Source organism: Mesocricetus auratus, unplaced genomic scaffold (assembly GCF_017639785.1).
Source record: "Mesocricetus auratus isolate SY011 unplaced genomic scaffold, BCM_Maur_2.0 Super-Scaffold_6730, whole genome shotgun sequence".
NCBI classification, from domain to species: domain Eukaryota; kingdom Metazoa; phylum Chordata; class Mammalia; order Rodentia; family Cricetidae; genus Mesocricetus; species Mesocricetus auratus.
In genome coordinates this window covers 258,110-284,634 of record NW_024429184.1, presented here as the reverse complement: position 1 = coordinate 284,634, position 26,525 = coordinate 258,110, and the positions used below count along the sequence as shown (strand labels likewise).

The 26,525-nt window shown below is 45.6% G+C and overlaps 2 protein-coding genes across 3 annotated transcripts in view; one reads left to right on the top strand and one right to left on the bottom strand.

Annotated features, from left to right (window-relative positions):
• Nucleotides 1-10,845, top strand: part of Snx30 (sorting nexin family member 30) — a 114,923-nt gene extending 104,078 nt beyond the window's left edge. For both annotated transcript variants that reach the window (XM_040737713.1, XM_005085064.4), the window contains exons 8-9: nt 1,226-1,378; nt 5,037-10,845. In XM_040737713.1, the coding sequence (XP_040593647.1) occupies nt 1,226-1,378; nt 5,037-5,096 (213 nt within the window). In that variant the 3' untranslated portion in view covers nt 5,097-10,845. The remainder of the gene's footprint in view (nt 1-1,225; nt 1,379-5,036) is intronic.
• Nucleotides 10,846-12,981: 2,136 nt separating this feature from the next.
• Nucleotides 12,982-25,927, bottom strand: Slc46a2 (solute carrier family 46 member 2). Its single transcript, XM_005085065.4, has 5 exons — nt 25,635-25,927; nt 20,391-21,530; nt 19,034-19,117; nt 18,312-18,468; nt 12,982-13,954 (listed from the first exon to the last, which is right to left on the bottom strand). Exons 2-5 carry the CDS (start codon nt 21,523-21,525, stop codon nt 13,897-13,899), a joined length of 1,434 nt encoding a protein of 477 aa, XP_005085122.2. The 5' UTR covers nt 21,526-21,530; nt 25,635-25,927; the 3' UTR covers nt 12,982-13,896.
• Nucleotides 25,928-26,525: the final 598 nt, after the last annotated feature.

The following is a 26,525-nucleotide window of genomic DNA, read 5'->3' as shown; positions in this document are numbered from 1 at the left end:
GGTTAAGAGCACTGGCTTGCTCTTCCAGAGTTCAATTCCCAGCACCGACAAGGTGACTCACAACCATCTGTAGTGAGATCTGGTGCCCTCTTCTAGCAGGCAGTCATACATGCAGGCAGAATACTGTATGCATAATAAATAAAAAAGAATGCAACACATCTTTGCATCATTAAAACAAATGTTGCACAGCATAAACAGGCATAACACATCTTAAAATAGTATTCTACAACACACGAGATAAGACAGAAAATCTAGTTTTAGAAAACCACTGTGACCAGGAGGCTCTCGTTAGCCACATGGGGTAAATGCATCTCACCACAGCAAAGTGAAGGTTACGAAACCCAGGGGACACACTTTCCTATGGAGAAAGTCTTCCTAAACCTTAAGAAAAACTTAAAACCACCTGTTATATTATGCTTCAAATTCTTTTCATACCTTCAACAATTTTCCTTCTATTCTTGGACTTTCTGGTTATCTGCCACATAGAGTACAGAAGGGTACCCAGTTCATTTATGATGTGCAGCTCAAAGGCAGGAGCTGGCTGGTAGTCTTGTTACTACAGTTCACTCAGATAAGTGAGGAAGAGCTTCATCAGACGTCACAAGTATTAGACTAGTTCCCACAACCCAGGAAACCCTTTCTTTATGCAGTGCTGTATATGGGGCCTGCTGCTGTGTGTGCAGTCTGTCCCTGCTTGTCAGCATGGATGAGTAAATCCTAAAAGGATCCCAAACTGATGGGGGAAGTCCTTCTATGTATATGTTTGTCTTATTGGTTGTTGAATAAAGCACTGTTGGCCAATAGGGAAGCAAGATAGGTGGGACTAGGAGTTGAGGAGGATTCTGGGAAATGTAGTCAATAGTCGAGGATCGCCATGTGATCCCTGGAAAAGAGGACACATCAGGATGATCAGGATGGCATCCTCTAAAAGATAAGTCCATATATATATATATATATATGTATATATATATGTGTATACACACACACATTAGTAGTCATGGATTAATACTTAAGACAGAACTAGCCAATGAGAAGCCTTGGATATTGGCCGAGATCCACCTGCCTCTGCCTCCTGAGTGCTGGGATTAAAGGCGTGCACCACAACTGCCCAGCTGCATTTGGACATCTTAATTTAGCACTTTGGCTCCCTACAAATGTTTGAGGACAAGCTCACAGTAGGAGAAACCAATCACACTTCAAAGCCACAAATATATTTCGCTTCCAGGTGCCAGCAGATGTGGAGAAGTGCCAGGATAGGATGGAGTGCTTCAACGCTGACCTGAAGGCTGATATGGAGAGGTGGCAGAGCAACAAGCGCCATGATTTCCGGCAGCTGCTCGTGGGCTTGGCTGACAAGAATATCCAGTATTATGAGAAGGTGAGAAGCAGGCCCCATGCCACTGTGGTTTCTAGTGGCCAGAGCCTTTCATGACGGGTCTTCCAGAAATCCCAAAGCACGATCCCCTTGTCCCATCCTTAACTTGCATCTGAGCTACTCCGAGTGCCCTGGCAGAGCAGTGCTGAATTTCAAATCAGAGCCCCAGTTCTCATACATGTCTGTCTCTTACACACTGCTGGAGGAGGTGGCCTTTGGTTTGGACAGCTGGCTGCTTCCCAGACCCAGTGAGATAGTACTTGGGTACCCCCAGTTAATGAAGGCTTTGGGGTTTCTTATGTTACCTTGTGGTTCCACATAAAGGGTTCATTTTCACTATGCCATGAACCTCCTTTAGTCATCTGTTGAAGCTGGTAGACATCTTACCAAAATCACATTTATTTTTAATGTTATATTTTAAAATATTCTTTTTAAATACCTAAAATAAAGTTATACAGCATTACACAGGAAAGCAACGTATCCTCTTGATCTTTGGACCTCAGGTTAAACTTTCCCATTCTCTCTCTCTCTCTCTCTCTCTCTCTCTCTCTCTCTCTCTCTCTCTCTCTCTCTCTCTCTCTCTCTCTCTCTCTCTCTCTCATCACACACACACACACACACACACACACACACACACACACACACACAGGAGGGCAGAGTTAGAGGGAGAGTCATCTCCTCAAATCAAGGTTCACTCCTAATGTGTCTAATTTGATTTCTGATAATGAATCTTGATGTCTTTTGTAGCCTACACATATAGTGAAACAATGGCCTAGTTTCAGTTGAAATAACTTGTGGCCTTGAAGTTCAGTGCAGCCTCTCATTGTATGGGAAAGTGTTAGGGACAGGAATATCTCCTAGATTGTAGCCCTAGGACACGTTCTTGGCCTAGGCTGTCTTTGAGACTTAGATGGTTGTGGCTGCTGCTCTGAGATGGTGTGCATGTTTTTTCCCAGCTTACTAAAGGGAAGTCAAGGAAACAAAGTTGAGTGGGAGGAGATGGAGATGCCCTCTATCCTTCCCTGCCTTTTCTCTGGAGTCCCTGCTGCTTCTGAACTGGATCTCGCCGGGATGCTTAGCATGTGTCAACTCATTATATTTAACTTTCCATCAAGGCTAAGTGGTGTGGGCATCGGAGTTAGGCCCTAGTGAGCGAAGTCCTGAGTAAATGTGTATTGTTGACCCATTTCGAGGCCTCTGAGGTCTCTGACCCATGGGAAACTGGCACACCCATTTCATCCTGGGCCAGGCTCAGGAGGAATAGGAAAGCTTCCTTGGGGTCTGAGTGTGAGTGTTTCTGAGCAAATGATCAGGGTGTTGCAAAGACTAGAACTGCAGCTTCCTCCTCCAGATGTTTACAGCTTGAGGCTGCCTACGGAGATCTACATACTAGCTAGCCCCTCCCCCCTGTGCTGTACCTTATGAACTCACTGGAGTTCCATGATGCTGGCATTAGGAGCCCTCTATCAGAGCGAGCACACCCTTCACCTGATCCCAGCTTTGCTGCATGTGTGTCTGTATGTTTGGCCTTTTTTCTTCTGCATGCCTAGTCAGGGTTCCAGGACCCAAGCCTCGTGGTCAGGTCAAGTGACAAACAAGATTTTATGATTTTTCAATTTGAAGCTAAAGTAACCAATACTCACAGATGTTTAAAAATTCCTCCCAATTTGGCCCACCCTTTGAATGCCAAATAATGAGTATCCAACTGATAGAACCGTAAGTCTGGATTGTCCCCACACACGGTCAGCTTAGGAGACAGTGGCCACACACTTTCAGAAACAGCCTTGCTTCCTCAAAGGTAGGAAGTTCCCCACATGAAGTCAAGGCCTTGCTGTGTTAGGCAAGGCTCCTGCCCATCCCTCTAGTTTCTGATTTATAAGTGCTAGTCATTTTTCACAGGTTGGTTGTGAAGATAAAGCAAAAGGCACATTCACGTTACAAGAACATACTCAGCATGTGGCAAACACTCAATAAAAGTTACCTTGATGTTCTTACTTCCCAGTCTAAAACCAACCATCTCTAAAGTCCCAGAAGGCAAACTCAGACCCAGTCTTCTTCCCATTTTACCATAAACAGGGTGGCTATCTTGAGACCTGGTCTTGGCTTCTACTGCTTGACATTTTTTTCCTGTACTTTTTTTTTATGCAAAGACTTGTTTACAAAGTTGATAAACAGCGGATTTGCACAACCCTCTAGGCATCCTCAGTCCATGAGAGATGTGTTAATGATGGATTCCTAGAGGTAAGGGTAAAGGAACTGTGTTAAATGTAAGGAAGAGGAAGAACATACCGGGGTTCTAGTAGAGTGGACACAAAATAACGTTTTATTATTCTATTATTGTCTATGGAAGTAACATTTGCTCTGACCCGTAGAGCCAAAGATCTGACAAACCATACTGTAGGCAAAGGGAATGACATCTGCAAGGTCCCTGAGCAAGAAAAGAGTTGACACATTTAAGGATCAAAAAGAAAGTTTGATCAGTCATGGTTCTTCTTGAGACATGCAGAAGAACACTTGTAGTAGATAGGAGGGGATAGCTTAGAGTTTGGAGTTCTATGGACTTCCCTTCAGCTCCTTGCTGGAAGCAAGCCTTACTGTATTTAGGGCAGGCTTCTGAGTTGCCTAGTAAGGTATCAGGGAGAAGTTTCACCACTCCTCTTTCTGCCTGACCTGATGATGCCTCTCTCTTCCTACCTCTGCAGAATGCCTCCCCCAGTGACTCAGCATGGAGTCCTCCCTCACCCCAAGGCTGTCAATTACAGTGGGTTTGTCCTTCCCTTTTGCAAGAGGCTCTTCAGAGGGAGGAATATGTCTACTGAGCCAGCCACACTCAGAGGCAGTACCCAAGTCTTCTAAGTTCATGGCCTGTCATAAGGACCTGGAATGAAAACTTGCAGTGAAAGGAATATTAGTTTGCATTCATGTTCTGACTATGAACCATGTGACACTGAATATAAAATACATAACAGTATATGGGTCTAATAAAGCCTGATAGTTTGGCCATTGAGATGGCTCACTGGAGTGAGTAAAGGTGCTTTCTGCCAAGCCTGACAGCTTGAATTTGATCCCCAAAACACACATGGTGGATGGAGAGAACTGACCCCTTAAGGTTGTCCTGACATCCACACACATCATAGTTCATGTACCCCTACCCTTCACATACACAGGAATAACTGTAAAAGTTGTTGGACTCCCTTCTTTGGGGATATCTAAGAGTGGCCCAAACAAACAGACCAAGCTTCAGGTTGGTGAATAAGAGCAGGTTTTCCGCCTGTCCTGACTCAGGTGACTGGCCTTTCATGTTTACATCCTTGTACAAGCCCCTCCCATACCTCCAACGATGTCTTCATGGGTACTCAGAACTGTGTCCTCAGAGTTTCCTGCCTGATCTAATTTTTGCTTAGTCAAAGGAATGATCTTCTTAGAGTGAATCCATCTCTATTCCCTGGATGTAGGCTTGGCACTATCATGAATGCATACAAGCTTTGTAAGGACATTGCTGTTTCATATTCCAGACAAACACCTGTCTGCCACCTCCTCTATTGGATATAGTTTTAATAACACAGGTAGGTGCTACTAGACAGAGGTGACCCAGCAGGATAAGGATTGACAGAGCAAGCAGCACTAAGCAGCTGAACTTGTCTGCATGTTGTCGTTTCAGTGCCTCATGGCGTGGGAGTCGATTATTCCACTACTGCAAGAGAAACAAGAGACCAAGTAGATTTGTTCTTGGGACAGAGACTCTTCTGCCTCCACAGGGCGTGGCACCCTGAACCAGAATGTCCCTGCAGTGCCGGAGAGGTGGTCGTGGGAAAACAGCACAACAGCACCTCTCGTTTGTGTACTTTCTCCCTCTCCCTCCCCCCATGGTTGTTTTCAGTTTAGTATTTATTCCCTGGAGGAGTCTATGAGGCTGTAATCATCTCTCCACAGAAGCATACCTCCATATTGTGAAGGAACCTCCTAAATGGAACACTATGAAGACTTGAAACTAAGGGACAGGACAACCCCCAGATGACACATGACATCACTTTGGGGGGCAGCCCAATTACCGTTGTGGGACAGAACAACAGTCCTGCTTTTCAGGGACACGGGAGACATGAAGAAGGCAGCTGTGGCTCGCTGTGGCAACCCTGTGGCTCTGTACTTTGCCCCTGGGGGCATTGGCCTGTCCCAGCATAGGAGGTTTAGGTACCTTCTTGGAATGTCCTTAATTTACAGTGGCCTGTGGCTGTGACTGTGGCCTACTGCCTGCTCATCATGAGTGGCATCTCTTGACTTATTTCTGGTTCACTTGGGTCCTTTTAAATCAGTGTCTGTGTGCATCAATGCTCGAGTGAGCAAGCCAGCGTCCTTGTCCTTACGTGACGCCTCAGGAAGCTGAAGAGAATGCCCCTGGATCTTGTTTCTGACACCAGAATGCTATAGATGAGAAGCTTTTTGGTGTGAATTGGGGAAAGGTGCATTTTTCTCCGTGAAGGTGTTAGTGTTTTTGTTTTGTTTGTTCACCGTCATCGTGGTTGGGATTAGACCTGTTAGGAAACAGCTGCTGTTTTATGGTCAGTGACTCTCCTGTGTGCCAAGCCCCAGCCTCAATGTCTGCTTTGTGCAAATTTGCCTTAACCTCACCAAAAATGTCTGGCTTAATACTTCCTATCATGCCCACTGAATATCTGGGCAATCTTGCAGTGAGGGCTGGTGTGTCGCATTGTTATGACTGTCACAACTTGTAAGTTCAGTGTGAATGTTCTCTATGAGTGTTTTAACCCTCAATTCTGTGGTCTGGAGGAACACTATCTGCAGGGCTCTTGGAGATGAGAAGAGAGACAGCAGGCTCTATGCTTCTGACTATATGGAAATCTCCATTTGCAGTCAAAATCTGAAGACTGCTGCCTGGGCTTAAAGTCTTCATTTGAAGCTTTTCAAATTGCCATAAAGTCAACAATTAGAAAGGATCTCTTTCAGGTCATTATTCTTGCTGAAAAGAAGCTGCATAGTGTTTTTTGTTTTGTTTTAATCTGTGGCTTTGCTAAAAACCATAAATCTGAGCCTCAGGTAAATGGAAGGGGTTTTGTTTGTTTTAAAATGAAACAGTTGAGTTACTGATTCCTTCACATACAAATTAATTTGCAAATTCCAATCAACACACAGCATGCTGAAGTTCTGTCATTCCTTTTCTCAGAGTTGGACCTCCAGTCAGCTGCATCTGGGACATTGTGGGCAGCAGCTAGACAGCATGAAACTTTGTCTTTCCTCACATGACTGAAATAATAATTCCTGAAACTATTGGTACTTGCCTAAGCCCCATCTGTGCCATCCTAAAATCCTTTGATGTGAACTTTGTTTGGTACAAATAGAAAGGGCCCACTGAAGCAGAGGGTAAGAACAGTCTGTACACCCCAAACTTCAGTGGCTCAGCATCTCATTCTACCTCTAAACCGTCGGGTTGGTGTGGGTGAGAACGCCTACAGCCAACCCCAGCACACTGATAGAGTCAGGGCATGCATCTAGTCATCAACAGGGCTCCACTGATGTATATCATGAGACACCAGACTGGCCTAGCAGTGATGGTCATTTTTGGGAAACATGAAACTTGGCTCTGTAGACTGTATGCCTGATAAGTGTCCAGTGTACTGATGCTTGGAAGGAACTACAGAAAGAATTAAGGAGAGCTACAATTTGATGGCCATCTGATTGCTGAACCCCAAGTCAGTCCTGAATGCTGATTAGCTACATAAGAAGGAAGCCCTGTTTAAACAGCCCTGGGCTGCACTGGGAAATGTAGGAATGGAAGTAGAGTCCTCAGGCATTCCCTTGTGAGAGACTGGCTTTCAGGGAGGGCATCTTGAAATTTTTGTCTTGTTCTATTTTTTTTTTTTTGACAGCAAGCAATGTTCCTAGGCTTTAAGATTCCAGAAAGAGCTGGAATAATGGAGACTATTGGTCCCCTAGGAACGATGTCAGTGGCCAAGTCAAGAACAACCATGCGTGAGAAGGCACTCTTGTCCTGGTCTTCAGGCTAGCATCTGATGAGCTGAGGCCGCTGGCCCAGAAGGAAAGGGGCAGTAGACAGTGAAGGAGGTCTCCTACCCTGTGGCCCCCTCAGTCCCAGGAAACTCAGCAGTCACAAGCATTTGTTTCCTCTTGGCCAAGCACAAAAGAGATTTCCCACACAAAACATAGCTCAGAGACTACAGTGCCAAAATGCCTCAGAGAGGCTCCATTAGCTCCTTCTGGAGCCTACAAAGCATCTGCTTTGAAGTCACGGATCCCTCTTGTTTATTTTCCATGAGACTTTGCCTTGAGGTTAGAATGCACTGAACCTCAAGCAGAGGGATATACACAAGTTTTGAGGATTTTAACATGTGATAGTAAAATGAAAGTTGGCTTTAGTAATTGCCCAGGTCCTGAGAAATGGAGGGTTTGTTCACTGGGTTAGAAATCTGTCAAGGTAAAAAGAGAATTCTTAAAACCAAGGAGAGTAGAGAGATGAGAGTGTTTACACGACACTGTTGTGGTTTGTAGCAGTAAAGGATAATACTAATGCTGGCAATTTGTAAGAAGAATCTGGGCTGCTCTGCTCAAAGCAAGGAGGCATTGCTCTGGAGTAAGGAGGGACTCACATCTTGGACTATGTGGGCTTGGGCTTTTTCCTCTCCAAAGGCTCAGTCATGATTGTTGGTGAGTTGCAAGTAGGTTTAGGGAGGCCAAGCTACTCCTGAACTCACCAGGCATTTCCCCATAGTCAGCATAAGAAAAGCCCAGCATGCCTGGTGGTAGAAGTGGAATGTAAGTCTCTTTATGCCAACTGTGAGGCCCAAGGAGTGTACTCTAGATGCTGAGTAGAGTGTACTCTTTTTCCACTCAACAGGAGGAAACTGTCCATGCATACTGTTGTAGCCTTTGGTGAGGGCCCAATGGAAGCTCTGATTTTAGAAGTGAGCATGATGGCAATGTTTCTCTTTTAAGACAACACCCAAAGAATATTCAGACTCTGTGACTCGGTCCTGTCCTATGGCACTGAAACCCTAGGTAGCTGGCTCTGTTTCAGTGAGGTCATTTGTATCATAGTAACATCACTTCACTACACTGTCCTGAGCTGGTTGCGATGGGTAAAGCAAAGCCAAGGACTGCCTTAGAGGCTGGGTTGACCTTACTGGTTTGGGTCTTGGAGTGCGCTGGAACTGGGCTCTTCTCTGGCTAGGTGGGGCTGGCAACCCTGAAGGGTGATTCTTACAGAGAATCAGCTCCTGTGGCTGGGGCAGGGCACTCCCTTCTGGACCCTGCCCTCTCACAAAGGGTATTTGGAAATCAAGTAAACTAAGCATAGAGTTAGGAGACTTTGGTCATCTTCATTTACAAGATTATGTTGGGAATTTGGGGTTTCCTTTTCACTCTTAGAAAATCTTCAGGATGACAACAGATTGAATGTGCCTTCTCATCGCCTGTGGTTTTCTCTCCTCAGATAGCAGGGGCACTTAGCAGTACAGTTGAGGAAAATTACCTCTTGGCCAAATAGAGATGCGGTAGGTGTTGGGGCTGCTTCCTTCTCCCTATTTATAATTTAGTAAATAATGAGGGATTCACTTTTTAACCAACCCACTCTGTAGGTTGTCAGTGTTCTGTTTTGAAGGTGTCCCCATGGTTGCACACATCAGAGGGCTGGGACTCTGTCCAAGCTGGGGTGATGGTTCTCTTACAGGGGCAAACCGTTGTCTCTTAATCATATCTTTTTGAAATATTCCTGGGTGTGACTGACTGCCCAAATCTTTATGTGTGGAAAAACAAAACAAAACACATTACTATTTTTTAACTACTGTAGTTTGTAAATAAGTGCTGTGGGGTGGGGGAAACTTCTAAAGAGACCAATAAGATGTCTCTCTCATATCTGTGTTCTTAGCACTTGAAAACCAACACATCAAGAAAAAGCAACAGACTGTTAAAAGCCTAATTGTAGTTCTTAAAACTTTGTCAGTACCCACTAATTGCCTTACTCTTCAGCTAGTGTTTAAAAAAATTTGCATAGAAAGTTTTACATGTGAAAGCAGATGGTCTAGAAACTTAATATAGATCATCTTCAGTCCCATTAAAGCCAGAGGTGAGGGTCACAGAAGGAAGGTGGCCTTTTGGGAGGTGAGACTAAATATTGCTGTTGCCAAATGGTATTTGAAATAATGTCAAGAAACAGGGACGATGACACTGGCACTGTTTGATGTTTTTGAGTGAGAAAGGCAAACTTGGTTTGTTGCACTGGCATAGTTTGGGTTGTTGAGTATACAGACATTATCCGCAGTGACAAATCGCATAGCTTCAGAGGATTCTCTAGATTGTGACAGCATGAAAGTTTTACCCTGTTTCTGCAGAATGGGCCCCAGAGCACGTTGGGATAGAAATTCTCCAAAGGTTGAAATGCCAAATAACATAAACCCTTTCTGTCAACTCATTAATATTAAAGCCAATGGTAAAGAGTTGACTATGTGCCACTCCTAGAAGTACCGCCTAAACATCAGGTGATTTGAGCTCTCTGCAGTCTGGGTCAGAGTAGCTAACACCTGTGCACAGTGCGGTTTGACAGGCTGGTCCACAGCCTTAGAGGGATGCTTTGCCAGGAACAATGCTGGAGGGGAGGGAGGAAGGGGAATTTTTTCCCCTAGACTGCAAAGCAACGTGTGGATTGGTGTAACAAAGCGATGGCTGTGTCAGCTGGGCCTTCATCCAGGAATAAACCAGCACAAACCAGCATCTTTCCCAGTCAGCACTGTCCACCTCGCCAGTGCCGAGGGTTGGGCCTCTCCCTCAAGAGTCCCTGCTCCTTGTATTTCTGTATGCCTGTCCCCTTCATGCCTGAGTCAGGAATGCATGGAGAGGCAGCCTGCATCTGACAGACTCCCATGAAACAAACTGCCAGCAAACTTTCTAGCTCGCATTTTAACTGTTCAAGGGGGGGATTATGACAAATTTTTGGACTGTGTTTTTTATTTTTAGAAGTTGTTTTTGTGTTTAAAACTTCCAGAGAAAGAAGCAGGCTTCTGAGGTGTGGTGTCCTGCTGGGCTCGCTCTCTCTCCATGCTGCCATTAAGCCAAAACAAAAGCTGTGAGCATAAGTGCTTGAGAGAATGCGAGTTGATAAGAAAGTGATTTCTTTACAGATCCAAGACTTTGTCTCATGAAACTACCAAAAAACGAATGTCACCTTTTTCTTTGTTATGAAACCAGAGATTATAAAAAGAAAAAAAAAGCTGTTTTATTGTATTTTTGATGCTGGCACGAGGTTCTTGTCCACTTTTGTTTTTCGTATATCTGTGTGTAAGAAATTCTGTTTGTTGTTTACTATGGAATTAGTATTACATTTTGAGGTAAACGAAGAATTTGTATTGCTTGATAAACTATTAGCTTGTAAATTAAAAAATTCTTTACCTCAGTTAACTTAAAGTAATGGACCAATAAATCTATAAAAGATGCTTTATTTATCCTGGGTCATGTGCTAATTTGTGCTAGTTAGGACAGAGAAATGGGGCGCCTGTCTTTCTGGTTCTTTAAAAATTTCCCTGAACAGTTGATAATATGCTTATGAGAATCAGAACATGCAGGGTGATAGGAAAAGACATACATAGGTACACACATGAACTTCGTGTTTACTTCACAATAGACCTTGCCACAATTTGCCCTCCCCTGCGTCTTAATTGGCACCAGTTTAGGGAGATAAACTGCTATAGTATCATTGAGATTGCAGGTGGATGCTTCACAGAGATTTCTTCCTGCGCGGAACAATTGAAAAACACATTATATTCTAGGTTGGGGGCAGCCATTTTCTATTGTGTTGTTTTCTGCCATGTTTTTGAGGCATTTCAAGGAAAAGGAATGCCTGTGGTTTATGGGAGTGCTTTTGCAGAGGACAGAACTTGAGTTCAGTTCCCAGTACCTGCATCAGGGAGCTCACAGCGCCAGCTCTAGGGCATCCAAGGGCCTTCTCTGCCTTCTCATCCTCACCTACATGCATGTTCCCACTCAACACGCACGCACACACATACATGTAGTTTCATATGAAGCTGGGCAGTGGTGGCACACACCTTTAATCCCAGCACATGGTAGGCAGAAGCAGCAAATCTGTGTGAGTTTGAGGCCAGTCTGGCTGCATATTGAGTTCCAGGTCAGCCAAGGCTCCATAGTGAGCTGCTGTTCATGTGTGTGTGTGTGTGTGTGTGTGTGTGTGTGTGTGTGTGTGTGTGTGTGTGTGTGTGTGTGTATGCGTGCGTGTACGCTCACTCAAGTGCTGGAAATGGATGTCATAATGATGTGAACTTAGCTTAGTGATGATTAATTAATGCAATTCATTAATCCAACATCATTAATCCAATACTACTTGTTTAAATTTGTCCAAGTTAAATGTTAATGATTAAGCCTTTCCTATATGCTTAGTCAGTTGATTTTTTAAAGGAGTGTTTATATACCTTCCCCCTCCCTTTTAGAAAGGTACACAGGTGAGATGCTGGAGGATTGGGATCAGACTGGAGACCTGGGAAATGGATAGAAACAAACCACACACACAGACACACACACAAAACTGGCAAGGGCCCATGAGAGGCATAGCAGGTGAAGAGTTGGAGTCCCCAGGATCCACGTGGCAAAACACACACACACACACACACACACACACACACACACACACACACACACAACCTTTTCTAAAAACCATGGCCAGAAGTGATAAAGGAGGTTGTAATGGGGCAGCTGGATTTAAGAGATTTATCCCTGGTGTACAAATAGACTTTGAGTGCCCATGCCACAATATGGGAGGCTTTCTCAGCCAGGACTCTTTGGGGAGGGCCTAGGCGCTGCCCTGGATGAAATGACCCTCACTGGAGATCCACCATGGGGGGCCTCACCCTCCCTGGGGATCGGAATGGAGATTGGGTGGGGGACTGGGGAACCTGGTGGGGAGGGCAGGGGAGGAGGGGAGGGAGAGGGAGCTGGGATTGACATGTGAAACAAACTTGTTTCCAACTTAAATAAAAAAATAATAAAATTTGAAAAAAAAAGAGTAAGATCTGGTGCGTTCGGTACAGTGAAGTGACTACAGAAAATAAAATGTTTATTTCAAACAACTAAAAAAAAGAGAGAGAAAACTTGGAAAAGGGACTAGGTCAGAGGTGATCTGGAGCCTTATAGCCTGGGAAATGGAGGTGATGCTATTATATCATTCAGGGAATAGAGAAAGGATACAATAATCTTAAGTGGCGAGTGAGGAGAAAATAAGGAGGACTGTTATATTGGGGAACTGGAGGTGTTAACTTGTGTTGAGAACATTCTAGGGTCTGTGAGGAAGAAACAGATTTGGAGAATCAAAGATAGGGCCTTTGGCATCTCAAGAGTTAAAGATGCAAGGAGGGCAGAAGGAAGAGGATGGGCATGGGAGGGGGATGCAGGGAGGTTGGGAGAGAGGAGGAGGGAAGCCAAGTTTTGATCATTTCCTGCAAGGGAATCAGATACAAACTGTCCAAATGCCCTGACATTTAAATACACTCTCTGTATTTCACTCCAGTTTGAGAATGTCGCATCTGTAATTACATGGAGATCCCACCAGGGAAAGAACTATTTGTACTCAACACTGTGAATGTTGATTTTATTAGGAGATGATTCAGCCTGGTAAGCAAAAGGGACAGTCAGCATAAGTAACTCAGAATAAGCTGGTGCATGACATCCCCATCTCTACACCATCCACTCGGGAAACTATTGATTGAAAGTGTTCCTTTGCATATTTCACTGGTACATGTTGACTTTTGCTGTTGTTGCTGGTTTTGTTTTGATTTTTGATGCAGGATGTCATGTGTTCCCAGCTGACCTCAAACTGACAATACAGCCGAGGATGGCCTTGAATTTCTGATCCTTCTGACTCTACCTCCCAAGTGCAGGGATTACAGGTGTGCACAGCCATGCCTGGCTTCTGAGATGGAATCCAGGGTTTCATGCATGCTAGGCAAACACTCCACCAACTGCTTTGCAGCCCCAGTCCAGCTATCTTCTTCCCAAAAGCAACAGTGCTAACACTACCCTGAACTTTGTTCCTCTCTTGTTTCCAACTCAACCAAGAAAACTCAGTTTTTCAAGATGTTACATTAACTTGAAAACTAGTGTCATGCATACAGAAATGTCAGTTTTTACAAAATGTCCATTTCATGTTCATTCCCCCTGGGCTGGTGAAATGCAGGCTAAGTCTTCCATAGAACTTCTAGCACAGTGCCCAGGTGACCTATTAACCCTCCATTGGAGCCTTTAAGACAGTGATGAGAGAAAAGGCTGGAAGGAGCCGGAACCCCTCCATGACCTAGGATGCCTGTGCAAGCAGCCTGTACCCACAGACCCTAACCCTGCAGAGGCATCCAAGAACTAGGAGATTTCCTCCAATATTCAGAAAGTGATTTTCCCTCCCACAGGGATGCAAGGGCCACAGAGGGTCATTGGAAGGCTGGAACGTGGCTTTCATGGGCAGAACCTGGTTATTGCTGGTGTTTTCAGCTCCTTCATTTCTCTGCTCTCTCTCCTTGTTGTGTCCTCGGGACTTGTTTGTAGGCCACAATGCTGTAAGAATTTGCAAAAGAGAATTATAAAATGAGAGCTGGAATGAGGCAAAGGAGGAGTAGGTAGCTTTTCATCTTCACCTATGCCTGGATCATTTCCCACCACTCTCAGCAGTGAAAGAAAACATATCTTCATAGTGCATCAGATGTTACTGAGTGAGAAGATTGGCTCTAGAGAACTCTCCAGATTCCTTACAGTCCTGGGATAATGAACTTCTCCCCGTCTCCAGTAACGTTGTAAACTAGACAGCTGCCCTGTCTTCCTAGCGTCTCTTTGCTAGGAAGAACTGATCCCAAGCAGAGTTAGCTGTCTCAACTTGTTCAGTTACCTGTGACTTCTGAGGACCTTCTTGTCCGTACCCCCCACCCCCATTGCCGGGGTTGCAGTGATCTGAACTCTCTTACAGGACAATCATTTTACCAAGCTGTCTTCCTAGTCTCAGTTACTCTTGTTATTTTGAGACACAAGGCTGGGGCTGGCCTGGAACTTCTGATCCTCCTGCTTTCACTCTCTGAGAGCTGGGATGCCAGCTCTCACCATGTGCTGGGGGGTTGAACCCAGGGCTTCATGTGTGTTAGGTAAGCACTGCACCAACTGAGCTGCAGTGTCACAGCTTTTTGACAGAGCATATATTCATTAAGCAAACCCCTTCGAGAGCGGTGGCTCTCAACCTTCCTAATGATGCAGCCCAACCATAAAAATTCTTTTTGTTGCTACTCCATAACTATAATTTTTCTGCTGCTATGAATTGTAACATAAACATCTGATGTGGGACAAGAAATCTGGGCAACAAAGAGCACCTGTGAATACCTGTGTGTGAGGGAGAGGGGAGATTTTGGAGCCGCAGAGCCTCGTGAAGGCTTCCTTAACATCCCCCTGTTCGTGTAAAAAAGAAAAGGCAAGGAAGACGGGTTCCCACAGTAACTGTGACAATGCCTCCCCCTTTGTTATAAGGACCAGGCGGGGTGGCCCACACCCCCTCATGAATAGAAAGGCTGTTGGCAACTCTAGCCTAAAGACTTCTCCTAGCATCAGGAAGGAGAATGCAGACAGTAACTGGTCCAGCCTTCTGACTTCCGTGTCCTCTGCTTTAGCACACCTTCCTGAGACTGTCTGGGACTGGAATGTAGCCTTTCCTTCTGTGGCTAGAGACCCCACAGGTCTTTTCTCTTGTCTTTACTTAATGACTGTTGGCCCAACAGCCTGGCTACCTGTAGCTGGAAGAGACTTTTCAGATTCTCATTGAGTGGTATCAGAACAAGGGAAGGTCATGAAAACACTGCTGTTACACCATGCATGTTCAGTCTTAGCTGTACGTTCAAAATGACCTATCAAGCTTTAAGACAGTGTCTCTCCCAGGCAGTGGCTTTGTCTGCGAATGTATTTCTACTGCTAAAGGACAATGGAGGAAGCACTTAGCAGGTAGGTGCCTGATCCACATAAGCATCCAATCAGCTGCTCAGGCAGATGTTTCCAGAGCTTTTGTCTGCTTCTGGGACACAAGATCATGAAGATCCTGTGTGGGTAATTCAGATTTGGTGTAGGGTTGGCAAGATGGTTCTGCAGGTAAGGATGCTTCCAGAGAACCTGAGTTTGTTTCCCAGCACCCAAGTCAATGGTCTTATATCTGACTGTAACTCCAGCTCCAACAATACCTTCGTCTGGCCTCCAAGGGCATCTGAACACATATGAAATGTTTAAAAAGAGATTTGGTGCAGGTCTGGTAAGATGGCTTAACAGGTAAGGGCACATGCCACCAAACCTGACAACCTGAGTTCAATTCCAGATACTACAGGGTGTGTGGGGTGGGAAGAAAAGAATAAAAATATTAAGGAACTGGTGCAGAAACAAATGGCTGGATCCAAGTGCATTGGGTGAGGTGTCAAGGGCACCTGTTCTATATGCCCTCAAATCTCTACCTGAAGAAGGCAACCCATCCTACCTAGCACAACCCAGACAAAACTAAAGAAGGAACCAGTCATTGCTTTTGTTGGTCTGTTTATAAATTTATGACCTACACTGGCTAGTTAGACTTATTTCCTACTATTGTTTTGGGGTTTTTATTTAGGTTAGAGAGACTGCCTCAACCTTCAGTGAAACAGGATTGGTTACCTGAGTGAAACTATTAATCTATTACTCAGTTGACCAGCGAGTTGGACACCTCAAAAGTCTACCACATGGTAGCTCTCACCAAGTCGTTCCAACCCATGCAGCCAGGATCCAATGGAAGGGTCAAATGGTTGGAAAGTCTTGGCTCAGTCCCCACATCTTAAGACATGAGACTTCGTTGTGGTCTTCTACTTGGCTAGATTCCCATGTGTTTGATCTGTGTCTCATTTTCCTCAACTGCCAAGTAAAGCCAACAGCTCTAATGACTGGTGGCTCCTATCCCAGGAGACCTGGCAGAGAACCTATATTATGCCACCACTGCCCAAAACTTATATTATGATATGATGTGAGGATTCTAAAAATGACTTCTATACAGCCCCCCTTCTAGACTGCTTTCGATTATTGTCTACTCAGCTGCTGTCATTGCAGCTGCTGTTAAGACTATTTGGTAACCAGGCCAGTGTGTCTAAGTGTGAGACTATCAAGTCCCTTGTACCTTATGGAATAGCCTGAGGCTGTCCTGAAAGAGACATTTCTCTTAAGGCTAGACTCACTGGTATATGAGAGAACTTCACTTCAGGGGAAGGTTTAAGGGACATGTAGCTACTGAACACTTAAAATGTGTCTACAAAATAGGAATTTACTATAAGGATAATAATATATATAACTGGGTTTCAAAGATTTGTTCATTTTAAGAAGTAAAGCATTCCTATTGCCAGGTTGCATATGCTGATTACATGTTGAGATATTTGGGTGCCAGCTATATTATGCTATATTATTATAATTAATTTCACCATCTTTTTTTTCTTTTTGGAGTCAGGGTCTCGTGTACTGTAGGGAAAACTCAAACTCATTGTGTAGCTGTGGATGACAGTGAACTTCTGATCCTCCTGTCTCTGTCTCCTGAGTGCTGGGATCACAGATGTGTACTATCACACTGGTTTATACAATTGGAGGGGTAGAAACTGAAGTTTTTGCATGCTAGGCAAGCACTGTTCCAATTAAACTACACTCCCACCTTTTGTGTTTTAAAATGTGGCTCCTGCCAGATATAGGGGCACATGCTTGCAATCCAAGTACATAGGAAGCTGAGGTGAGGTAGGAAGATGTGAGTTTGAAGCCAGGCTGAGCTTTATAGAAAGGCCATCTCTCAGAGATCTGCCTCTGCTTCCAGAGTGCTGGGATAAAAGATGGACACCACCATCTGTAGACCATCTTTCAAATAAACAACAGACTCCTTAGGCCTGGGGAGATGGCTTAGTGGTTAAGAGCACTTGCTGCCCCTGTTCAGTTGATATCACTGGGAGGACGGGCTCTTTTCTGAAAGGAAATGGAGTAGCAGTGGATCTGTGGGAGAAGGGGGATTGGAAGAGGCCTAGGAGGAGTGGAGGGAGGAAGAGACTATGGCAAGGATATATTGTATGTGACAAAATTAAACAAAAAAGGAAAGAGGGAGTGGAGAAAGAACACTTGTTGCTCTTTCAAAAGACCTGGGTTGGGTTCCCAGCACCAACCAGATGGTGGCTCAAAACCATCTATAACTTCAGTTCTGGAGGATCTCATCTCCCTCTTCTGGTCTCTGTGTATACTGCACACATGGTACACAGATATACATGCAGGCAAAACACTCAAATACATAAAATAAAAATAAGTAAAATTCTTTAAAATTAAAGTGACTTCTTACCAAATTTTAAACACTGACACACACACACACACACACACACACACACCTCTGCGATTCACACTCATTTTTAGTGAAGCCAAAACTAACCTACCCTTCCTTTCCTTCATTTCTGCTGATTCATTCGCTAGTGCCTGGCTGTGCAGCAGCTTGCCTGCTCATCACTGTTTCACATAGGAGATGGTCCCCCAGAGGAAGAGGTCCGAGGATTGTTGCCTAAGGCCTTGTTGGGGAGCTCACATGTGCTATGGCCACTGAGTCCCTTCAGGGCACAGAGAAGAAACAGTCCTTGGAAGGGACAAGGGATCCTAAAGGGATCCAAACCAAAGATTTGGCCAGAATGGCTCCAGTGAGTTTCTAACAGGCTCTCCAACTGTAAGGAAGTCTACGAAGCTCCTGTAAATAAATCATCTTATGAAACTGCCAGAAAGGAGTCTAGTTTTCGGAGCTGTCTGTTCTTTGAGAGAGAGCTGATAAAAACCAAACCAAAACAAAACAAAACAAGAGGTCTGTGATTGATGTCAACACCAGGGCCCCAACCCACACAGCAGACAGTTTCTGTCTTACCCAATTGGGACAATTGCCAAGAAGGAGAGAAAGGAAGATAGGGCAAAGCAGGTGCCAGCGAACTTGTCCATGGTGAGCTGATAGATCTTGTTATATATGGTGGATGTCACCACACCAGTCAGAGCTAGACACAGCTGCAGTATGACGAACACCTTCCCTGTGGAAGACACAAAGATTATCAAGAGATGTGCTATTGTCCCTTTCTTGTTCCCTCTACCTGGTCCTTGGGGGGCTCCAGAGATCTGCTCACTCTCCTAAGGACTCCTTTTTAGCCCCCCGTGACTCAATTTGATGGGAATCTTGTCTCCATCTAGCTGGATCTTCCTGAAATATCTTTCTTCTTTGACTTTGACTTGTAGTGACTATCGTTATGAGTTTTTTTCCACCCTCCTTTTTATAAGTTTGAGGATGCTTCTAGAACTTGTTTATGTGTGTGCGTGTGTGTACCTGCACACACTCACAAGTGCACACAGATGTGCATGTATGAAGACCAGAGGTAGAAATAAAGCCCCGGGACTTCTCCCCTCGGCTCCCCAGCACGGGGGTTACAGGCATGTATTTCCATGTCAGCATTTTATATGAGTGCCAGAGAGTCAGTCTGCATGCAAACACTCATGCAAACACTTTATCAGTCAAGTCATCCCCCCCAGTCCTGCTTCTGGATCTTCTGAGCATCTGTGACAGCTCGGCCTGGACATCCTGGAGAGAGTCCTCTCACTCACCGTAGGAAGAGTCCTTTATGAGCTTGGACATGGCTGATCGGATGGTCGTGATGGGGATAAGCGCGAACAGCATGACGGCTCGAGCTGTAACGGATAGTAAGAACACTTCTCATCTGAGTTCAGCTTTAACCCAGGGGACCAGAACAAAGCAAAGGCTTCCCTCCCTTCCAGCCCCTCCCCACCCCCAGTCCCTTGGCCTTGACCTGGAAGCATTAAACTTCTCTGCTGGGAGAAGCCAAGTAGCCCAGACTCTGAATCTCTGGCCCTTTCGAACATAGTTCCCCTGATGCCCCTAAAGGCCTTACTAACTAGCCAAATGCAGGTGGGGGAGGGGAGAGAAAGAGAAAGGTAGAGGAGGGGGGGAGGAGGATGGAGAGATGAGGTGGGAAGGGCTGGGGAGAGGGGCACTTGTTCCTCTGTACAAGGCCTTCTTAACTGGGGCCTCGCCTCTCTGCTAGCTGTCTTTCTGAGGTGTACAGCCTGGGGCAGTTCTCTGATAACCTAGAATCTCTTTCTTTCCAAATTCTTAGCTATTAGGCACAGGCAGCCCGCGTAAGTTAACATGAAATAACCCTTAAACACTGTTCTTTCTTTACACTAGCCACATATCAAATGCTCAGTCACACAAGGCTAGTGGACATTGTATTGACAGGCGAAGGCCACTTCACAGCCGTAGGAAGTCCTGTTGCAGCATGAGTTCTAGAACTCTCTGCTTGAGGTTGTATGACCTCTGTCCTCCAGAGGAAACTTCTGTCCGTGGTCTTGTGGGAATGTACTCCATCGTTTGCAGAGCCAATGGAGCTCTGTTAGCACCGATTCTATGCATTGTTAAAAAAAAAGTCTTTGCTTGGCCTTCAATGATTTAGGGAACTTTTTGTGTGTCTTATCTCTTTAAAGCTAGAGAGAAGAGGGTTGGGGAAGAAGTTTAGCAGGTAAAAGTGCTTGGTGCCAGACAACCCAGATGGTGGAAGGAGAAAATAAACTCTAGCGAGCTGTCCTCTGACCGTCACAGGTGCATTATAATGTGCCCATTTCCCCACTCTGATTAAACAAATACAATTTTAAATGTATTAAAGTCAAATGAACCCATCTCCGCCTAAGGCTGTGTGGCAGCCTTCCATACTGATTCCAAGATCCACTGACCACATCACCTTTAACTAGAGCCATGGGTACCACTGTGGCAAGATTCAGTCAGCCACACAGGTAATAACACAGCACAAAACTGACAAACCCATTCCTGTCTCTCTTGTACCTCCAAGTTCAGTCCCTGGTACTGAACTGGGATTTCCCCAACCACACCCTTAAGCTACGACACAGATTGCTAGCAGTGCCCTGCCTCCCAAAGCCCCATGCTTACCAATGTAGAACATGTATGTCTCCTTCACAAAGGCCAAGAGAAGGGCTCCGGACGCAAAGGAGACCATCCCAATTATGATCATCGTGGTGTCTCGGAAGCAGCGGGAGAAGACTAGAACACCCAAGAAGCTAGTGATGAAGATTATGTATCCAGAAGCCATCCCATAACCCAGCTGCACTTGGTTCCAACTGAGAGGCTCCTTTAGCACAAAAAGGGCCATGACGTCCACTGTGCCCACGACGGCCAGATCATAGACGATGGCACCCACAAATAGCAGGGCAACGATGGTTAGGGAGGGCTTCCTTTTCCCAGGAGTCAGAGGGTTCCCTGATACATTCTGCTTGTCCAGTTCATCTGGATCTAGGGTTCGATAGGTGCCCACCATGCCAGACACAGTATCTACGGTGGGGTACATATTGTTGGGCTTGGGCACAGACTCGGGGACCTTCAGCACAAAGAGGCTGTAGAAAAGGGCAAATGCTGCACAGCCCACGCTGCAGGCGGTTAACATGAGGCCTTGCGCAGAGTGCCCAACCATTTGTCTGAAGAGATGCCCCGAGGCCATGCTCCCACAGAACCCAGCCAACCCCAGGACCAAATCGATGAGGATAAGGCGCAAGGAGCGGCGTCCTTCGGAGCAGCCCAGGGATCCCAGCGCCATGACCCCAGACCAATAAGCGGAGAAGCCCCCGCATAGCCCACTGAGAGCTACTGCTCCGTACATCACCTCCACTGGCCAGTCCAGCATCACTTTGAGCAGGAGTCCAATGCGGCACAGCAGGAAGCCCAGCATTGATGTGCAGATTGAGATCTTGCGGTGGTAGTGGTCACTGAGCCAGCCTAATCCATAGGCGGATAGTAGGGGTGTCAGGCCCACCACCAGGTTGTAGATGATGTAGAAGTTGGAGATGGCCTTCTGCTGTTGGTCCTCCTGATGCCCCCTAAGTGACTGACTGGCAGTGTGATTGGAGGAGCCTCCAGCCTCGGATGCAAAGGATTCCTTCACTACCAGGAGCAGTCCTGCATCGTAGAGGGACCCGGCCACCTGGGTTGAGGCCACCACAGGCTCGATCCAAGTCCTCATTTGGAAGCCAGAGAGCCAGCTTCTCCATGGACAGGTGACTCCAGGACCCATATTACCTGTGCGACAGGGAACAGGGCTTACTGTAAGCAGACAGATGCTTCCAAATCTGACTGTTTATGGAGCTTAGGGGCTCAGTCCCAGAGCGCTTTTCAGATGCACCTTAGAGAAGCATTGGGGCAGCGCTGTGACAGTAGCTAGTCTAGGACTTACTTACCTAGCTGTGGCCCCTCCTCCCCAGGTCAAAAACGTAGCGCTCCGCCCCCCACCTCCACCCGGGTCCGGCTGAACAGGCTGGAGACTGCCCAGGCTGGAGACAGGCCATACAACCTGCCTTCGCCGAGGACCAAAGCGCTGAAACTCAAATTGAGCCAGCTTTGGGACCCGCCCAGGCAGCGTTTCCAAATTCTTCCTCCTTTGAAGGCAGGTTTGGGCAGGGGTCTGAGGCCTAGGTTTCTGATTGGTGTAACTCTGAGGTGTCAAGTTTTCTTTGTCAAAAGTAAGAGGAACCTTGGTGTGTGCAAAGCTCTAGGTTCTAGCTTCAGCACTATGTAAACCAGGAATGCTGGCACATGACGGTAATTCCAAAGAGTGGAGGCAGGAGGATCCGAAATTCAAGATCACCCTCAGTTACATTAGTGCATTACAAGAGATACTGTCTCAAAAAGAAAAAGAAAGAAAAGACAAAAACAAACATAAAATAAAAGATGGTTCATCAGGAAAAGGTCCTGTTGCCAAGCCTTATGGTCAATTGTTCAATCCCCGGGACACACACCGTAGAAGGAGCAAACCACTCAGAAATCTGCACACACACACACACACACACACACACACACACACACACACACACACACACACTAAACTGATTAATTAAAAATAAAACAAGAATGCATGGTGTAAGAAGCAACTAGCACAGACTTTCAAAGAAGTTAACTCAGTGACAGCTGATTGGGGCCAAAGGCCTCTCAGAGAAGCGCCTACTTCATGCTCCTGTATGGACTGGCCTGCCTTGTTGGGCTCCAGCCTCAGCTTCCAGTTCCAGATGCTCCTCCAGAGCACAAAACTGGACTCTGGTGGGGTGTGGTGGAGCTCGCTGGAGACAGCAGGTTCTGCTGAGTAAAGTCGGGAACAGAGACCCTTACTGCTTCCTGGTGGTTGCTCTTCCTGCCCCATAGCCTCCATCCTCTGCAGCCTAGGCTAAGATTTCTGCTCCCCAGGTCCCTGCTTTATCCTTTAAGTACATGCTTCTGGAATGAGGATCAGGGTGATACAGGAATCAAAATACACCAAAGAGTAAGGTGGCCTTTCTCTTCCACAGTCTCTCCACCTTCAACCCTGACACAGTGACTGGCACCGATTTGTTACAAAAAGGACACACAAATCTGCCTGGGAGAGTCTAAAAAGCCAGATGGATGGACAATGTGCTTCTACAGTGGGTTAGGGATTAGATTCCAGGTAGTGCTTGTGTAATTATGTGCCCCTTTGGTAGTTTTTAAGTGGGTTGTCCTCTCTACCTCTTGTCACCACTCAGACCCTTCTTTGTGTCCAGACTCATACAACTCTGACATCTGCAAAGAGAAAGGTGCACCCAGGACCCAGGTACCTGTGGATCTGGTTCACCAGCTTATTTCTCCCACCCCCTCCTACCTTAGCCTGTTTTCACCAACCCATACCTGACTCTCCTACTCCATTCCTAACATATTTTCCAAGGCTTCAACAACCTGCTCTCATGCGTGGCAGAAACACTAGGGATGGAGAGTTCTGCAATCAGTGATGGTACAACCAGAAGGACCGCTCGGGCCATCTGATCAAAGGAGTCTATTCTTGGTGCTGAAGACAGCAGGAGGCAACCTTGCTCAGTCTCTGCAGGCTTCATGGGTTCTGGGTTCTTTCCATCCTCTTGTGAAATGTAAAGTGCCTCTGAGAGATTCACATCAGACCTAGGAAAAACTGGGTGCTAGCCAGCCTTGGAGTTCTCCAGGCTTATGAACTGAACCTTCTGTTCTAGAAATGATCTAGTCTCAGGTCCAATGATGCCTGTCCCAATTTAGACTACTGTGGGTTGGATTATGTTCTCACTATGTCCCTACCTCCTCTTCATCTCTGAATGCTGGGCCCAACTGAAGTAGTACCTGGCCATCTTATGTGACCCAGACTACCAGCAAGTTGAGCCTCGACTCTTGGCCCCATCAAGATTCAGTATCTTTCACAGGCTATCTTAATTTCCTTGTGTCCAGATTTTCTGGGAAAGGTTTCCCTCCACTCCTAAAGCACTAGCAAAAAAGTGAACACCACTGCCTTGCATATCAGATATGAGGATTGCTCAGGAATCTATTCTGTAGCCCGTAACTGGCTTCATGAAAGAGAAAGCTAAATTTCTTATCTCTATATGAATAAAGGTATACTAACTCAGGATCTCATTTAGCCTAGACTAGCCCCAGACTCACTGTGACACCAAGGATGACCTGAAGTTCTAGTCCTCCTGCTTCTGCCTTGTGATGGAATTATAGGGCACATGCTGGGTTCATGAGGTACTAGGAGTGGAACCCAAAGCTTTGTGCATTCGAGGCAAGCTCTCTACCAATTAAGCTACACCCTCAGTCCTACACTTACCCACAAAAGGTGGGACATAGCATTTACTTAACTCTTACCATGTACTAAGCACATTATATAATTGAACTCAGTTAATTGTCCCAGGGAGTCTATGTGCTGAAATCAGAGATGTTGAGGAATTTGCACAAGCTCACATAGAAATCCAATATTTAGCATCAGGTAGTCTTTGAAAGCCTACAGCTGTGGAGAGAATGCTGCAATCCATTTGAAGATGTTCTCTCAACCAACAAGAGAGTGGAGAGATGCAGAAACAAGGTTGCCAGCATGGGAATTCCTATTGCTCAGTGGTGAATTGCAGAAATGAACAAGAGGTATGGTGGAAAGCTCCCTGACTGAACTTACATTGCAGGTACTTTATAAACAACTGGGATATACTTTTGTTACCTTAATAAATGGTCTCAAATTTATTTTACAAAGGAACAGAGAAGAGAGAACCATCTCTCTTAAGTTGTCCACTGACTTCCACAAACTTGCTGTGGCATGAGCGCGCACGCTCATGGTATCTAGTTTATAGGAAAAATAAAATTTCTTCTCACCCTTTAAGCAACATATATATATATATATAAGAATTAACATGTCCCCCTTTTAAAGGTGTCTCCCAGTTTATGTCCCCTCTTTTTTCTATTATTTGACAATTCCATACATGTATATGCTGTGTTTTAGTGTTTTCAAGTAAACGAGACCCACTCCTGCTCCTGCCAGCAGCCATAATTAAACTCAGGGGGTCAGAATAAACTAATAAAGACAGCTGGTGGAGATTTCAGACAGTCCACTGTTTCATCTGGGATCATGTTGACACCTTCCCCTTCTCATGAATGACCAGTGTAAGAGTCTTTGTTATCTGGTGGAGAATCTGTGATTCCCACACGAACTGGCACAAAGCTAAGCAAGAACCACAGAGAAGGGAGAGGCAGAGGAGTCTGGAAGCACACATAGGTGGGCTGACATATGGGACAGGATCTGACTTCCATAGGTTACAGGACTAAGGAGCTGAAACATTTGACCTGAACCTGGAGTAATAGAAAACCCCTCAACAGGTGTGGTGGTACACACTTTTAGTCCCAGCACCGGGGAGGCAGAGGCAACTGAGGCAGAGGCAGGCAGATCTCTGTGAGTTCAAGGCCAGTCTGGTCTACAGAGTGAGTTTCAGGACAGCTAGGGCTGTTACACAGAGAAACTCTGTCTTGAAAACAAAACAAAGAAAACTTCTCACAGCTGATATGCAAGACATAATAAAGTTCTTATTATTACTAGTGCTTTGGGGGCTGGGGTACACCTTTAAACCTCCCAAAAATTGAAAATAAGGAAATAAGATGTCCTGTAAATCATAAGTATATAATAGAATAGGGTCTGTGAGATAAATCAACTGGTAAGGATGCTTGCCAAGTCTGACAAGCTGAGCTCTACTCCTGGCCTCACGAGCTGGAATTGAGAGAACCAACTCTCAAAACTTGTCTCCTGACCCTCCACATCCACACCGTGGCACACACTCAGCAAATGTATTATAATTTGTATATATAACACAGCAAAAAAAAGATACGAAAACTCACCCAAAAAGACAGGCAGATCTCGGGAGTGAGAATCCAAGTGTAACAGGGATTTAGCTGCTGTTTTGCTGGAGTGCTATCTCTTCACTTGGGCCTTCAGACACCCGATGGACAGCTAAGAACAAGGATGGGAACTTGGCATCTGTGCATTCATATTGCCTCACCCCACTGGCCACTTTCAACTTTAGATCATATTCCTGCCCAACTCTGTATTAAAGAACTGCTCACCTAAAACTGGTAATCTCCCACCCCCGCAGGGCTGAAGATACCAAGAGTACTTGAAATACTGTTAATGCTTGAAGAGTTATAATAATAAACAAATTGTTCACCACCAGCCTTTTATGTATGTGGTTTAGTTCCTTTTTTTTTTTTAGAATTTCACAATACTGCAATGTATTTTGATCATATTCACTCCTGACTCCTCCCATTTTCACTCCAAATCCTCCCAACTTCATGTTCTTTTTTTTTAAATTTAAATTAGAGACAAGCTTGCTTCACATGTCAATCCCAGCTCCCTCTCCCTCCCCTCCTCCTCCGTCCCCCCAGTCCTCCCAACCCCCCATCAAATCTCTAATCCGTTCCCCAGGGAGGGTGAGGCCCTCCATGGGGAATCTTCAGGGTCTGTCATTTCATTCAGGGCAGGGCCTAGGCTCTCCCACAAGAGTCCAGGCTGAGAGAGCATCCCTCAGTGTGGGATGGGCACCCCGTGTTCTCTTTTATTTTTTTAAGATTTATTTTTTACTCTGTATGTGTGTGTGTGCCTGTGTAGGGGCATGTGCACTTGAGTACACACATGAGGAGCCCAGAGGTAATAGAACTGGGGTTACAGGCAGTTGTAAGAAACCTGACTGTTAGTGCAGGAAACAAGGGTAGTTTCCTCTGCAAGAGGAGTAC

Coding starts and splice junctions, on each gene's coding strand:
- Slc46a2 (XM_005085065.4), bottom strand. CDS start 21,525: ATGGGTCCTGGAGTCACCTGTCCATGGAGAAGCTGGCTCTCTGGCTTC. Junction 19,118..20,390: donor GACATACATGTTCTACATTG/GTAAGCATGGGG, acceptor TATCCGTTACAG/CTCGAGCCGTCATGCTGTTC. Junction 18,469..19,033: donor CATAAAGGACTCTTCCTACG/GTGAGTGAGAGG, acceptor TGTCTTCCACAG/GGAAGGTGTTCGTCATACTG.